This window comes from Carcharodon carcharias, chromosome 8 (assembly GCF_017639515.1).
Source record: "Carcharodon carcharias isolate sCarCar2 chromosome 8, sCarCar2.pri, whole genome shotgun sequence".
Lineage (NCBI taxonomy): Eukaryota > Metazoa > Chordata > Chondrichthyes > Lamniformes > Lamnidae > Carcharodon > Carcharodon carcharias.
Window position 1 is genome coordinate 164,309,508 of NC_054474.1, and position 16,742 is coordinate 164,326,249.

The 16,742-nt window shown below is 42.5% G+C and overlaps 2 protein-coding genes across 7 annotated transcripts in view; one reads left to right on the plus strand and one right to left on the minus strand.

The window, feature by feature from the left end:
• The window catches only part of slc2a8 (solute carrier family 2 member 8), a 29,492-nt gene extending 20,225 nt beyond the window's left edge, over window positions 1-9,267 (minus strand). For both annotated transcript variants that reach the window (XM_041193590.1, XM_041193589.1), the window contains exon 1: window positions 9,160-9,267. In XM_041193590.1, coding sequence (XP_041049524.1) covers window positions 9,160-9,233 — 74 coding nt within the window. In that variant the 5' untranslated portion in view covers window positions 9,234-9,267. The remainder of the gene's footprint in view (window positions 1-9,159) is intronic.
• Window positions 9,268-10,161: 894 nt separating this feature from the next.
• fbxw2 (F-box and WD repeat domain containing 2) overlaps window positions 10,162-16,742 on the plus strand; it is a 38,725-nt gene continuing 32,144 nt past the window's right edge. For 4 of the 5 annotated variants that reach the window (XM_041193591.1, XM_041193592.1, XM_041193593.1 and 1 more), the window contains exon 1: window positions 10,163-10,318. The gene's annotated coding sequence lies outside the window, so the exon portion shown is untranslated. Of the gene's footprint in view, window positions 10,319-16,742 lie in introns of all 5 variants that reach the window. The other variant, XM_041193596.1, reaches the window with a different exon arrangement.

Here is a 16,742-nt window from a genome sequence, read left to right on the forward strand (position 1 = left end):
AAACAGGCATTACCTTCAATGGCGAGTGAGGGAAAGGAGTACAATAATGCGATGTTATGGCTGTACAGTTACAAGTGTTGCACTTGCAATTACATGAGCATGAGGAAATTAGTTTTGACCTCCATGCTATGTTTACTTTTATTATCTATTAAAGAAAGGATACTTAACCTTGTGACTGGAACGAAGTACATTTTAGAACTGTCTTCCATCTTGCCATTTTAATAAGTATTTTATTTGCAGCCTAAGCATGAAAGGTAAAGTACCTTTGTCGAGAAACTAGAATTGAAATCCTGATGAAGTGCCTAATTTATCCCAGGAGGAGGAAATATGTTAGCTTGCTGAAAAGCCTCTATGTAGAAGATTAAATGTTCAGATTGCAGTTTATTCCTGGGATTTGATCACTTGATTTAACAAAATATTTTTTCAGATTTTGCAGTCAACAGCTCACAGCCACCCAGAGATTTTGCAGACTTCTGAGTATGGACTTGCTCAAGTCCAGTGTCTACCCCAGTGCAGCACCCTCTAAAGTGCATCTGTGGAGTCTGCGAGCAGCGCAAGAAACAGCGAGGCTCTTCAACCAATCAGATTGAGGAATCCTCACTGAGCCCACAGAATTCTAAAGCATGGACAGAAAGTGAAAAAGATGGTGTAAGAAACGTTTAAAAAAAAAGTTTAACTGTTTATAAAAGCTTCAAAATGAATTGACTTCTGAAGAAATGAAACTTGGCACTTCCAAAAATAAATTTTCAGGGCCAGAGAGGTTGTTTGGTCGTAATGATCACTTCTCACGCAATTAAGAGTTCACTTAGTTTCGAATGCACCAGCCTAACTTTTTCTTGAGTCTTTGGTGGCCCAACTTCGGGGGTTGCATTAATTTCGGAGCTGTGCCTTTGATGAGGACCACTATAGCGAACACTGTGGAGAAGCAGGTTATCAGATGGCATCTTCCAGATTCCAGAAGCTGCTGCCAGATTTACTCCATTATAAAAGTGCCAGACCCACCGTTATTACCTAATCAAAAATCCAGGCCGTTGAGTTTCATTCGCTCTGTGCATCGAATCCAAGTCAAATAATCTTGCATGGATATTTTCTATTTCTTATACCTGAATTATGCTTTCTCTTCTTTTTCAGTTCAGGAAACCAAATTTAATTCTCCAAGCCTCTCTTCACAAGTTAGAGCCTAAGTTCCAGAGCTCCTATGCATCTCCAATCTAAATATAAAATGGTCATTTTCCCTTTAAACCCATAATTTTGATCACCGTGCTTGTAAGTGGTCTCACTAATGATCTAAAGAAGATTAGAAAATTTGTACTCTTTTCCCCCGATTAGATGGCAGTTCCTTACAATTCCATCCCATTCTCTGCCTTTGTAATACGTTAAGTGTTGGTACCAATACAATTTTAGCTTCGAAAGTCAACTTGCTGAGCAGGATAGGGAGACAGTAGTAGGCTGCAGCTGATAAACCTTTTAGTACATGATAGGGATGAGCAGTAGCTCAGTTTATAAAAAACCCCCACAATAAATGTTGTTCTGGGCGAAGAGCCGCGACTGCATGGGAAACCAGTCTGGCCAATCGGGATACCAATTTTCAGCAGCGTAAACTCTCATCTTCAGAATGAGCTGCATTGTACTGGAAACTTAGAGGGAATGGTTGGTTAAAAATTCAGGAAAATGTGATCGAAGAATCTGAATAGGCTACCATAACGTTTTGAGAGAGTTTTAGCATCAAGCTACATGAATGAAAACTTCCAAACTCAGAGCTGAGAATTTGCTGGAGTTATCAGTAATCTGAGGGATAGGCCTACACAGACCACATAAGGAACTGATCATGATTCACATTTGAACTAAACATTTAAATTACCAAACACGAGAAGCAACTTTGAATTAAGAGACAGTATATAATGAAACATATACGCCACATACATTAACATCAGGAAGTACTGACGCTACACAATGCTTGTGAATATCAAATCCATTATGAATGAGATTAGAGATCCTGCCATCAACATGCTACAAGCAAGGAGATTGGAATATCAAAACGTTCTTCTCACCTTCCAGTGACATTTTTAATATGAAACACAGGTACTACAAAACCAATTGCATCTTGATGCATTTGATTGAAATGGGCATCAGTTATGTACGGATTGGAGTGCAATTTATGCTCCTGTAGGATCAATCTTTTACCGCCTGGTTTTTGCCATGTAAGTGCAATAACAACAGGCTTAATAAAGCTATTGATTTTGTTCAAATGCGTTGTACACAAATTAGTTGATGTGAGACATTGGAGCAGGGGAGGGGTTTTTTTGGGATGAGCTTCAACTACTGACATTTTTGTAGTTATTCAACACAAGATCGCAACATAAAGCCCGTGCATCAGAAAGTGAGACCGCTGAATCATAATCAGCTGATCCAACAGTGATTTGGTGCAAATGAACAAAACTCTGAGGGAGAACACACACACATTATGAAACTCATTCTGATTAAGAATATATAGCCCAACAAACCCTCATTATTGGGTCTGGCAGCATCGGCGGAGAAGAAGAGTTGATGTTTCGAGTCCTCATGACCCTTCAACAGAACAGTTCTGTTGAAGGGTCATGAGGACTCGAAACGCCAACTCTTTTCTTCTCCGCCGATGCTGCCAGAACTGCTGAGTTTTTCCAGGTAATTCTGTTTTTGTTTTGGATTTCCAGCATCTGCAGTTTTTTGTTTTTATTTTTGTTTTTAAACCCTCATTATTTCTCGTTTCTCTTTACAGCTGCTAACAAAGTTCTGAATTCCCAAGTTTTTCAACATGTTTGCAATTTATATAGTGCTCCTTGCATGAGAAAAATGTCTCTGAACACTTCATTTAAGAGAACAATAAAAAGAGGAGATAGCATGTGAAACTCACCATTTAAAAATACACCTTCAAAGCATTTTCTCTGATGCACTTTACGTTTTAATAAACATTCAAAAGTAAAAATCTGTATAATTGGAGATAACAGCCAACATACTGGAATTGCAGCATCTTTTCAACACATTTGATGGATTTTTGCCTATTTGAAGTGACTTAAAGACAGACTAATCCACAGCAATCCAACACTGTTAGGGGGAGAAGATCTGTTCCAAGCTCTCTTCCAGAGGTCAGTACGAGGTAAATGAAAAGCCCAAATATGACGAGTCAATTAGTTTTCCCACAGGCAGGGACACTGCTTTGACTTTTCCTGGCATATTCCCAGTCAATTGCCATGTGAAGATCTTGTTATCTGTTCTTTTAACAATGAAATGTAACATCAATGCTTTTTTATTCTTGGTTTACAGATCTGTCCAACTCTGAATAGTGAGTCACATGTTGAGCCTGGAGGTTAACGGTGCATTCATTCTATGGTTTAGATATACTAATTTCATCAATGATTTCACACAATCACTTTATTATTTGTACTGTTTACTAGCTACCGTGAAGATACCCACTACATTATTTTCCATAACAAAAACAAAAACAGCTGGAAAAACTCAGCAGGTCTGGCAGCATCTGCGGAGAGGAACACAGTTAACATTTCGAGTCCAAATGACCCTTCAACAGATTACTTTCCATATTTAGCTCGATTTACAATTGTTCACCGGATTGGAAACTTGTAAGTGCTGCTCCATTATTGAAAGAGGGACAGGGAAATCAGGTAACCACAAAGTTGTCAGCTTGGTATCAGTTGTGGGGGTTACTGAAATCTGTAATGGCACTTAGATAGGTATCAGTTGATCAAAGAGTCAGGATGGGTTTGTGAAGGAGAGGGCATGGTCTGATTTAATCTGGTCAAATTTTGTGAGAAGGGCACTAACATGGTGGATAAGGGAATGTCTATGGATGTTGCCCATGTAGACTTCCAGAAGACATTTGATAAGGGCCATACAAGAGATTATTTTCAAAAAATTAGAAAGTATGGATTTGGAAGAAGCCTTGAGGCATGAGTTTCTAATTGGTTAGGAGGTAGGAGACAAAGTAGGGGTTGTTTTGATTGGTGGGATATGACAAGCGGTGTTCTCCAGGGATCTGTACCACAACCATAGCTTCTCACCATATATATTAATGACTTGGATGCGTTGTGTCTCCAAGTTTGCAAATGAAACTAAGTTAGGAAGCAGAATGTGTTGTGGCGAAGATGGGAGCAGCACGTCATAAAGAGATATACACGACATGGTGAGTGTACGAAGCTGTAATTGATTTATGTCAACGGAGGGAAGTATGAGGTCATCCACTTTGGATCTGAGATGATAAAAACAATAGAATATTTTCGTAATGGTGAGAGATTAGGAGCTGTGGAGGAACAAAGGGATTTAGGTATCCATGTACTAAAATCCCTAAAAGCTAAGTACATGGCTACAAAATATTCAAAAAGGTTAACAGAATGTTGGTGTCTATCTCGTGGAAATTGAAATTCATAAGTGAAGCAACGTGTGCTTCAGTTACACAGACCTTATCTGGAGTAATGTTTGGAACATGAGATGAATAGTTTAAGCTACTTCAGGTGATTCCTTAGTATTAACCCATCTGTTTAACAGCATCATGGAAATAAGCTGAGAATAAGTTGCTGAAAGATGGGTGCTAGCCACTGGCAAGAACATGGGATAGAGCACAACTAACAATGCATGGGAACTAAGGTCAGTGTTAAATTTGGAATTTTGGAAACAGGAGAAGAAGAACTAGCATCTCTGCTAAAGGCTTCACAGGGACCATTAACCATTAAGGACATAAAATGTTTTTGCACAGGCACATTATTCATTCACGTTACAGCAACTGCATCTGACAACAGCCTCAACAGTCAAAATGGATGTTGAAAGGGAGAAGATTGAAATCTGCACAAGCAAGGATGTGGTGCACAAGATAGCTGTGTAACTGGGTAATGGATTTTGGGTGTAAGCCAGCGATTGTTGAGTGTTACTAAACCAGTATTTGAATTGTAGGAAGGGTATTAAAAAAAGTGTATGCATGAGATCAATATCCACTTAGCATCCGTGTATGCTATGTCAGACACTGTTCTCCGATAAACAATAAAAGTTATGCCTGCAGGTGATGACCGACCATTCAACACCTTGTGCAACTACACCCTACATACCAAGTTGGATGAAGAGCTGTATTACATTAAGTTGTGAGCACCAAACTTCAGGAAAATTGTACTGGACAAGGGTGGAGTAAGGGGCTCAAAGAATTAAACTGAGGACAGATTGCATGAACTGGCTTGGAATTCCCTCAAATTTGGAAGGCTGAGGGTTGATCTAATCAAAGTTATTAAAATGATTAAGGAAATCGATAGGTTAAGAGATATTTTCACTGATGGGGGAAATCTAGAACAAGAGAGCATAATTCTCAATTAAATATTACCATGCAACCTTTAGGATGAAGTACCAGCCATTTTCCATTATAGCTGAGGAATAAAATCAACACGACTCCACAATCCATTACAGAGCATGTTGCCTGGGCTTGGGGAATTACAGCTTTGAAGCGACTGGATAGACTAGGGTTGTTTTCCTTCGAGCTGAGAAGGCTGAGGGGGGATCTGATAGAGGTGTACAAAATTATGAGGGGTGCAGATAGGGAAGATAGGAAGAAACTTTTCCCCTTAGCGGAGATGTCAATAACCAAGGGGCCTAGATTTAAGGTAAGAGGCAGGAGGTTTAGAGGGGATTTGAGGAAAATATTTTTCACTCAAAGGGTGGCTGGAATCTGGAACTCACTGCCTGAGGGGGTGGTAGAGGCAGGAACCCTCACAACATTTAAGTCGTGTTTAGATGAGCACTTGAAATGCCATAGCAGATAGAGCTACGGGCCAAGTGCTGGAAAATGGGATTAGAATAGATAGGTGCTTGATGGCCAGCACAGACACAATGGGCCGAAGGGCCTGTTTCTGTGATGTATAACTCCAGGACTCCATTATCCAACACTCCAAGTAACGAAAGCTTGGTCCCTCCTGGCCTGCATGACTCAATGCCACATCTCACAGTCCACTAATCTGCTGAGGGGAGAAAATCGTAAAAGGCAAAAAAAAAGGGAAAAGAAACTGTAGTGGTTGTGGGCGAGGAAAATTGATGAGTGCACTAAAACCGAGACATCCTAAAGATGCTGCAGCCGAGACTTTAAAGGATGCATTTTAAAAAAATAAATACTGCTCTTCCCACGTAATTCTTTTGAACAGGGGTATTAACTCTAAAATAGCAATCTTCTCCCCGGACCTGAATCTGCGCGTGATGAAACTCTTTTCTCACAGTGACAAGAAAAAAAATAATTTGACTACAAAGAAAATATTAACTACGTACAGATCCACAGAATCATACAATAGTACAGCACAGGAGGCCATGCAGTTTATCGAGCTGCGGCTTTACCTGCGGCTCTTTGCACGAACAATTCAGTTAAGTCGCACTTCCCTGCTCTTTCCCCATATCCCCATTAACGCTTCCTGCTTCCAGTATTCAATCCCCCTTTCAAAGGATATGATGGAACCTGTGTCCACTGCACTAGAAGGCAGGGCATTCTAAATCCTAACCACTGCTGCATTAAATAAAGGGGTTTTCCTCATGTTGCCTCTTTTACCGATCACCTTCAAATCTGTACATCAGCAGCTTGAAAAAGACCATCAAGCTTTGTTTAATTTGCACCACTTGTAGTTGCTGCTTTTTAAAAATTCACTGTGTTGCGATTCTTTCATTAATATAACATGACAATAAAGGATGAAGGGCCTCCTAACTTGTGGTAGATGATTTTTTTTTTGTTGTTGAAATTTCTACTTCCCCAGTCCCCATGGAGATGAACGTCTCAGACTAAGGGGACATTTGAGTGATAAAGATTGCAGATGAATCAGGAAGTAGACCCAGCGACCCCAGAAGCTGATGTTAGGAATTGGTAACCAAGCAAAGATAATGTAGCTGAGGCAGGGCTTAGTGCCCCCCACTCTACTCAGATGAAAGACTTGGTTCAGTGCTAGTATCCTTGCTTCAAAGCGTGAGAGTTGAGGACTTGAGCCTAGCTCCAGAGACTTGGGTATATCTTCAAGACTGAGACCCTTTTGGAGTACTCCACAATGGATATGCCGTCTATCAGGTGTTAAACAAAGGCCTCGACTGCCTTCTCAGGGAGCTTTGAGAGATTTCATGGCACCATTTCCAAATGGAGTGGGGACTGTCTCCTAGTGTCCTGGCTGCTTTTTAAATCCTTCAACCGGCAGCGCTAACAAACAAAATGGTGCTGTTTTTTTGGGATCTGACTGTGCGATTTGACGGCTGTGTTTGTCTATATTACAATAGTTGCAACTTTGAGTACATTTGAAGTACCAGGAAGACCCTCAGGATATGAGGATGTTCTCTAAATGAGAGTCAGATCTTTCTCCCAACTATTTTTATGCTGGTCCAAGTATGTGCACAGCTTGCAAACTCTGTTTGTTTACTTCCATTCCCATTAGAGGGCCAACAGGAACAACTGTTTTCATGCTGATGATGATAGCTCTGAGAATCCAGCAAAATCACATGCTAGACACTGGCACACAGACTTCTTTGCACTACAGGTCAATGACACCTTAGCCAACCTAAGAATGGGTACACTGCCATCAATGTGCCACTGTGAAATGCAATTGGGTATGCATCAAGGCGTGAATGGTAGCTGTAAACCATAGACATTAAAACATAGGGTGAGAGTTTCTTTTTAATTCTTTGATGGGTTTTGGGCATCATTGGCAAGGCCAGCATTGGTTGCCCATCCCTAATTGCCCTTGTACTGAGTGGCTTGCTTGGCCATTTTGGAGGGCAGTTAAGAGTCAAACACATCGCCGTGGATCTAGAATCACATGTAGGCCAGACCGGGTAAGGATGGCAGATTTCCTCCCCTAAAGGGTGTTAGTAAACCAGATGGGTTCTTCTGATAGTCAATGATAGTTTCACAGTCACCATCACTGAGACTAGTTTTCAATTCCAGATTTTGATAATTGAATTTAAATTCCACCAGCTGCTGTGGTGGGATTTGAACCCATGTCCCCTGAGCATTAGCCTGGGCCTCTGGATTACTAGTCCAATGACATTATCACTACATTACTATCTTCTCCTAGATGTCAGATTGTAGTTACATTGGAACATAGGAAGCATAGCTCCTGCCTACAGGGTTCTTTGTATTTACTTAACCCTGCCTCATTGAATGAATACACTTACAAGGGAAATCTAATATACGTGCTGCGATTTCTGATACTCCAGAGAGAGGATACTACCTTGAAATCACAATTGCTTTTCTCAGTTTGAAGCAACACCTTAAACAAACAGAACAAAGCACTATACAATCGAATACTAAAGATTAAATTTTTTTACATGTCAGTAACTAATTCACAAGATTGAGGGAGGGGGGCAAACAAACTTGAAAACCTTCCTGCAACGACTATTGCAGAGAGACACAATCTGATGAAAATTATTCAGCATGATCTTAACAGTGGGTATAGAATGAAGTTGGCACATGCTGAATGAATGGCAAAAGATAAAATGCAGTTTGGACACTCAATGGAAGTAACGAAAAGGACGTATAAAATGCAAGCATAAAAGCAAAAATACTACGGCTGCTGGAAATCTGAAACAGAAAGAGAAAACGCTGGAAAAGCTCAGCAGGTCTGGAAGCATCTGTGGAGAGAGGGGCAGAGTTGATGCTTCGAGTCCAAAACGACTCCTCTTTAGAATCTGAAGAGTCACACCCGGACTTAGAAATCTTAACTGCGTATATAATATATAAAATCAGCTGGCAAACTCAGTGAACGTAAAGTATAAATAAAATGCAACTGGGACACAGAATCAGAAGCACAGAGGAGACTACGTGACCCATCCTGTCTGCACCAGCCCTCTGAATGAGCAACTTACTGGGTGCCATGGCTCCTGCCCTCTCCCCATAACCCTGCACATTGTCTAACTCACTGTTGAATGCCTTGACTGAATCTGCCTCCACCACATTCCAGAACCTAACCTAACCTCTTGCTGCTTGAAAATGTTTTTTTTTGTCATGTCACCTTTGCTTCTTTCACCAATGACTTTAAATCTGTGCCCCCTCATGCTTCATCCTGTCACAAACACCAACAATTCCCCCATCACCCTCCCCCCCTTTACCCTGATACTCGGGGAAAGCAATGTAATGTCTGTATAAAACGTCATTGGGACACTCACTGAAAATACTGCTCCTCCTCGGTGTCCCGCTCAGTCGTTGGCCCCAGTAATGGTCTGTATTCTTCAGGAGTCATTCTCTGTCCTGATCTCTCACTTGCCCAGTTGCAGCGGGGGTGGGTGGGGGGGAGAATTGGCACACACGTGACCCTTCCCACTAACTCCTCCCCCCCACCTGACCCTTCCCACTAACTCCTCCCCCTCACCTGACCCTTCCCACTAACTCCTCCCCCCACCTGACCCTTCCCACTAACTCCTCCCCCTCACCTGACCCTTCCCACTAACTCCTCCCCTCACCTGACCCTTCCCACTAACTCCTCCCCCTCACCTGACCCTTCCCACTAACTCCTCCCCCCACCTGACCCTTCCCACTAACTCCTCCCCCTCACCTGACCCTTCCCACTAACTCCTCCCCCCACGTGACTCTTCTCCCCCCGTTTTCTGACAGACGCAGTTGTCGCGCTGCCGGCTCCAGCTAACTCCAGCGTCGTCTCTTGCCCACAGAGAGAGCTGTACTTTCTCAATCGGCTACCCCTCTGACCTCCGCCATCGTCCTCTCCAGCCTCCGCAGGCTCTATCCCATTTTTCCCATCCCTCCCCCGAGGACGACTGGCCGCCCGGCTCTCTCTCTCTCTCTCTCGCTCTCTTCAGGCCAGTACCGTCATGCACATGCGCACAACCGCCTGTGGATGAGTCAGGGCACCGCCATCATTTATACAGGCTCACAAAAGTCTCTCTGTCTCTTTTTCCGTTCATGTCAAACAAAATATTTCGTCGCCTTCTTTATCCTAGCCTCACTCCAGGGCGCAGAGCAGCTCCTGCGTTTGTATTCCTGATTTTAAAAAAAACGAAACAAAGCGAGCAATAACTGCGCATGCGTATTTCACCTTGTGGCTCGAGTGGTGTCATCGGAGCGTGACCAATGAGAGGCGGTGCAGGTAGTGACGCATTATCCCCGCGCCCAGCTCGCCGACTCAGATACTGGCGAACGCGCAGGTGCGGCGATCCTGTTCCGTCATTTCCGGCCGTCTCAAACTTGGACTTGTCTTTTCTTCCCTTCGGTTGAGGATGCGGCAGCGGGGGTCCGTGTGAAGAGTGAATGTACCCCCCCCCCCGCTGGATCGGTGGCAACGGCAACTATGGTGACATTATTCAGGACATGGTAAGCTGGGGTCAGGCACGTTGGGCCTAATGCTGTTAATTTAATGTTTTAAAGAGATAACTTTCTGTTGGTTTGTGATGGGGGTGGGGTAGTGTTTACATTGACCTGTTTACTGACAGCCACGCTCAGGGCGACGGGCGCCCTGCCATCTGGCTCTCGCTTCGTGGTTTTGCTTCGGGTTATTTGTGCCAGTTCTCCGCTCACCTCCATTCCTTATCCAGTAAGGTTCGGAGCCATAGCACGGAATCCATAGATTGTAGAGTAAAACCTCCCAATTAGCTCAAAGCAAAATACTGCGGATGCTGGAAATCTGAAGCAAAAACAAAAATAGCTGGGGGAAAAAAACTCAGCGGGTCTGACAGCATCTGCGGAGACGAAGACGTTTAATGTTTAGAGTCTGTATGACTCTCCATCAGAACTAAAGAAAATGAGGTGAAACATAAGCTGTTTGAAAGAGGGGGTGGGACAGGTGGAGCTGGATAGAGGACCGGTGATAGGTGGAGGCAAAGGAGAGGTTACCAAAGATGTCATAGACAAAAGGACAAAGGGGTGTTGATGGTGGTGATATTAGCTAATGGTGACATTAAGGGTAGAAAGCAGGATGAGCAAGTTCTTTTTTGCCGATTGTGTTGTCCACATTGTCTTATTTTTTGGTTAAGAGATAAGACATTTCTCTGAACCTCACAAAAAGAAACCTCGTTTGCACTTGAGAAAGATCATAACCACATCATATTGCAAAATAACAGCAGAAACTGAGGTTTGGCATAGGAACCACCCAAGTTCTACACTTCCCTTGAAATGTTCAAGACCTATACCGATTTCAACCCCAGATACATTTTTATTGTATGTAATAGATGAAAAAACTCAGCTTCTGTACTCTGGTTATCCCACTGTGTAATTTTAAAATGATTTGACTAAGAGATTTCAAGTTTTTTAATGTAAAAGTAGCTTCCAATCGAATAATAATGAATCCTTAACTTTGCTTGTGACATGTTAAAATTGTGGTTAACGTAGTATGCTTTTCTCAACACGTGTAATGTCAAATCTGTTGCTAATATAGTTATTCAGGCTAAATCTCTCAATGGTGAATTGGTTTTGGAGGGTACATTTCCTGGCATTACTTCCAAAGTTAACAGATCAATTCTGAGCACTGGCTTTGATGAGATATTCCAACTATATGGCACTAGGAGATGCCTTGCATTGGCACCCTCCTCATTCATTCTCAAGTTGTGGCCATCGTTGGTAAGGCCAGTGTTTATTGTCTGCCCCTAATTGCCCCTGAGAAGGTGGTGAGTCACCTTCCTGACTACAGTTGAAAGGCATGTTGGGCCATTTCAGATGACAGTTAAAGGTCAAGTACATTGCTGTGAGTCTTTATGCACACATAGGCCAGACTAGGTAAGGATAGCAGAATTCCTTCCCTACAGGGCATTGGTGAACCAGATGAACTTTTACAATAGCACGGTAGTTTTATGGTCACCATTACTGAGACTAGCTTTTTGTTTCATTAATTGAATTTAAATTCCCAGCTGCCATGGTGGGATTTGAACTCATGTCCCTGCATCATTGGACCAGATCTCTGGTTTACTAGTGCAGTCACATAACTAGCATGCTGCAGGACCCACTGAAATTTGAGCTTCAATCCAATTCTACCCTGTAGGATGGGGTATATAGGAAGAAATAATGGGGGCTTGTGGGAAAGGTATGGCGAAAATCATGGGTGATTTTCACCTACATATAGATTGGACGAATCAGAATGGCAAAGGTAGCCTGTGTTTTCAGGACAGTTTCTTAGAGCAGCACATTCTAGACCCAGTTAATGTGTAATGAGACAGGATTAATTAATGACCTCATGGTTAAGGTGCCCCCTGGAAGCAATGGTCATAACATGATTGAATTTTGAATTCCATTTGAGGGACAGAAGAGTGGATCTAAGACTAGTGCTTTCAACTTAAAGGCAATTATAAGGATATGAAGGGTATGGGAAGTTTGAGGAAGAGGTAGGTCAGTAGAGATGCAGTGGAAGACAATTAAGAAGGTATTCCATAATAACACTCAGCAAAGACTCCAGTGAAAAAGAAACACTCTAGGAGAACTCATCATTCATGGCTAACTAAAGAAGTTAGTGTACAATCCCGCAAAGATTAGTGCCAGGTCAGAAAATTGGACAGAAAATGAAAAACAGCAAAGAATATCAAAAAAAACGATAAAGGAGAGAGAAATTAGAGTACAAGAGAATGCTTTCAAGAAATATAAAAACAGATAGTAAGAGTTTCTACAGATATTTAAAGAGAAAAGCATAATTAAAGTGAGCATTGATCTCTAGAGAGTGAGTCTGGGGAATCAATACCAGAAAATAAGGAAATGGTGGATGCATTGAACTAATGCTTTGTGTCTGTCTTCACCGTAGAAGACACAAATAGCATCCCAATAAATTAAGAGGTGAAAGGGAGGAGGAACTTAAACCAATTACAATTATCAGGGAAAGGATACGGTGAAAACTATTAGAACTAAAGGCTGACAAGTCCCCAGGTCCTGATGGGCTTCATCCTAGGGTCTTAAAAGAGGTGGCTGCTGAGATTGTAGATCATTGATTTTAATTTTCCAAAATTCCCTAGATCCTGGAAAGGTTCAGTCAGCTTGGAAAATAGCTGATATAACTCCACTATTCAAGAAAGGAAGGAGACAGAAAGCAGGAAACTACAGGCCAGCTAACATGACATCTGTCGTAGGGAAAATGCTAGAATTTGTTATTAAGGAGGTTGTTGCAGGACACTTAGAAAATCTCATTGAAACCAGGCAGAGTTGACATGGTTTTGGGAAAGGGAAATAGTGTTTGACTAATTTATTAGAGTTCTTTGAGGAAGCAACAAGGATTAAGGAGGACTGTTGATGTGGTGTACTTGGATTTCCAGATGACATTTGACAAGGTGCCACATTAAGGGTTACTACACAAAGTAAGAGCTCATGGTGTAGTAAGTAACATAATAGCATGGATGGTTAGATAACAGGAAACAGAGTAGGCATGAATGGGTTATTTTCGGTTGGCAAGATGTAACCAATGGCGTGCCACTAGGATCAGTGCTGGGGCCTCAACTATTTACAATCTATATCAAAGACTTGGAAGAAGGTACTGAATGTATGGCTGCTAAATTTGATGATGACACAAAGATAGGTAGGATAGTAATTTGTGAAGAAGGCATAAGGAGTCTGCAAGCAGATATAGTTGGGTTAAGTGAGTGGGCAAAAATGTAGTAGATGGTATTATTGGGGAAAATGTGAACTTGTCCACTTTGGCCAGAAGAATGGTACAGAGATCATGAATCACAAAGTTAGCATGTAGGTACAGCAAGTGATTAGGAAGACAAGTGGAATGGAATGTAAAAGCAGAAAGGTTATATTAACCCTAATGAGATCACATATGGAGTGCTGTGTACCTTATTTAAGAAAGGATATAACTGCATTGGAAGCAGTTCAGAGAAGGTTCACTCGACTGATTTCTGGGTGAAGGGTTATCTTATGAGGAAAAGTTGAATAAGTTGGGCCTGCATTTTTTTTTTGTTCGATTATATATGTTTGTACAACCATGGGATGTGGCTGGCCAACATTTAATACCCACCCCTAGTTCAGGAGGTATTTAACCACATTGCTGTGTGTCTGGAGTCGCATGTAAGCCAGACCAGGTAAGGGTGGCAGATTTCCTAAAGGAGATTAGTGAACCAGACGGATTTTTACAACAATCGGCAATGGTCATCATTAAACTTTTAATTCCAAATTTTTATTGAATGGCATGGCGGGATTTGAACCCAGGTCCTCAGAACGTTGCCCTAAGCCTCTGGAATGCTAGTCAGTGACGATACCACTATGCCATCATCTCCCCATATACGATCCTGAGGGAACTTGACAGGGTGGGTGCTGAAAGGATGCTTCCTCTTGTGGGTGAGGCTAGAACTAGGGGACACGGATTAAATATAAGAGGCCTCAAATTTAAGACAGAGATGAGGAGAATTTTTTTCAGAGGGTCATTAGTCTGTGGAATTCTCTTCCCTGGGAGCAATGGAAGCAGGATCATTTGAATATTTTTAAGGCTGAGTGGATGGATTCTTGAATGACAAGGGAGTCAAAGGGCATGGGGGTGGGTAGACAGGAAAGTAGAGGCCGCAATCAGATCAGCCATGATCTTATCAAATTGTGCAGCAGGCTTGAGGGTCTGAATGTTGCTCCTTATTCATATGTACGTAGCTTTGGGCAATTTGGTCTGGTATGCTCCTGTCCTCAGTGGGAACCCAGCTAGTGTGTGTTGGTGCCGGTCTGCAGCCTGGAGAAATGGGGAGGGTTAGTGGCAGAAAGGATTATGCCCTTTCGCCCTTGGAGTTGTAAAACCACTGACCAAATCCAAAAGAAAACCAAAACAATGGTTGATGTTAAAGGTGGTTAACCAGCATTGTGGCGACTCTATGTAACATTGGAAAAGCTGAAAGAGAAAGCATGCTCCTGTTCTTCATGGCTATGGGTGCACAACTGCCAGTAATTTGTTACTCACTTGGCCTATATAATGGCTGGTGGCTTTGCCACTGATAGTGAAATATGCAGCTGGGGGTGTGGGAGGAAGAGAGAGACAGGAGGAATGTATACACAGTAAGCCAAAGTCTATAGAACGGAAAAAAAGAACAGGACACGAGCATCTTCTTGAGTTCTCTGCCAAAAGGCAGGCGCAACCCACAATGCCACGATCTCCATCGCAGGTCGGGCAAGGAGGCAGGCCCCGATTCCATCCTGTCCTGTTGGCACCAATTTGATCCACACTGACCGACCAGCCAACTAGCCCCACGAGGGCGTCTGAGTTGCTGTGGCAACTCTTACACTTTTACTTGCAAGGATAGTGCATGTGGAGCTATGGATAGTGATGGTAGAGGCTCCAATTTCTTTTCATCACATGGCTGACCAGGAATCTCTCCCACTCTTACTGCTTGCCATTGATGTATGTACTCAACCTGTTTGGCCACGTTATGAATGCATCTTCCTTGGTCATTAAGTCCTGGAGTGGGACTTGAACCCAGAGCTTCTGGCTCAGAGGCAGGGACCTTACCAACTGCATCACAAGACCTCCTGGACATGAGCTAGCAAGATTCAAATCAGAGGCAGGTTGAGGTCAGACTGTGGAAAAGTGAGTATTTTGATTTTGAAATACTGGTGATCCAGGAGCTGGTGGATGTTGGGCAAGGTGGGGTTGATGGGTATGTTGGATACAGCCCCACAGAATTCCAATTGGATTGGCAAGGGGGAGGATGGTGTTCAAATAAAATAAGCCCTTGGGGTGGCAGCATTTTAAATGATACGGCAGTGTATTTAGTGGCAGAGGTGAGAAGCAGTTTTGGATATGCCATTTGGGTGAGATGTATGACTGATTTTAGCCTGAGCAAGGGAGAATGAAGAGAAATGGAATTGGTGTCAGATGTGCACAGTTGAACTGGTTGGCTTTAATAATTTTTGAGTTCAAAACAAGTTCTTGATTTATCTGAGATCTAACGCCTGACAGGCAGTCAGCACAGTGACCCTCACGGGGGAGCTTTTTTTGAATTTGCAGTTGAGGCCTATTGAGCGGAATAAAGTTCTCCTTTTCATCTGGTCTTGTGATCTGGTCTTGTGTAATTTTGTGCAGCTTTGTATTGAAAGAGTGTGAAGTAGAAAAAGTGTTCCGTTCTGCACATGTGTTGCTGACCTCGACAATCATAACCATCCCCTTGCCCCAAAAAATCCTTCCTTGTTTAAGGAAAACGTGCTTCAAGTTATCACGTTACTATTTTCTAGTGGAACACCTTTTCTATTCACTGAAGTCCAACAGATGTCCAAATGATATATTATTGTGTGGATTTCCCTCTTTTTGATGGCCTCCAGGAACAGAACTCCCATTACCATAGAAACACGTCATTAAATTATACAATATTACCTACTAAATTGGAATGCAAAATCCCATGGCTCATGATCATAAGTTGTTCCAGCTTCATTCTAATGGCATTACCAAACCCCAAAATGGCTTGGGGTTAACTACCGGTTCACTACTCAGATAGTGTCAGTTGTGGCTCAGTTGGTAGCATGCTCACCTTTGAGTCACAAGGTTCCGGGTTTAAGTCCCTTTCCAGGTTTTGAGCACAAAAATCTAGGCTGACACTACAGTGCAGTACTGGGAGGTGTGCTGCACTGTCAGAAATGGCCTCTTTCAGATGAGACCTTAAACTGAGGTCCCTTCTGCCCCCTCGGACAGGCATAAAAGGTCCCATGGCACTATTTCAAAGGCTTATTGTCGATGTCCTTTTTGTTGCTGTGTTTCCTACATTACAACTTTATTGGCTGTAAAGTTCATGAGACATGTAAAGCATGAGCTGTGTAGAGTGTTGTACAAATGCAAATGAACCATGGTGGT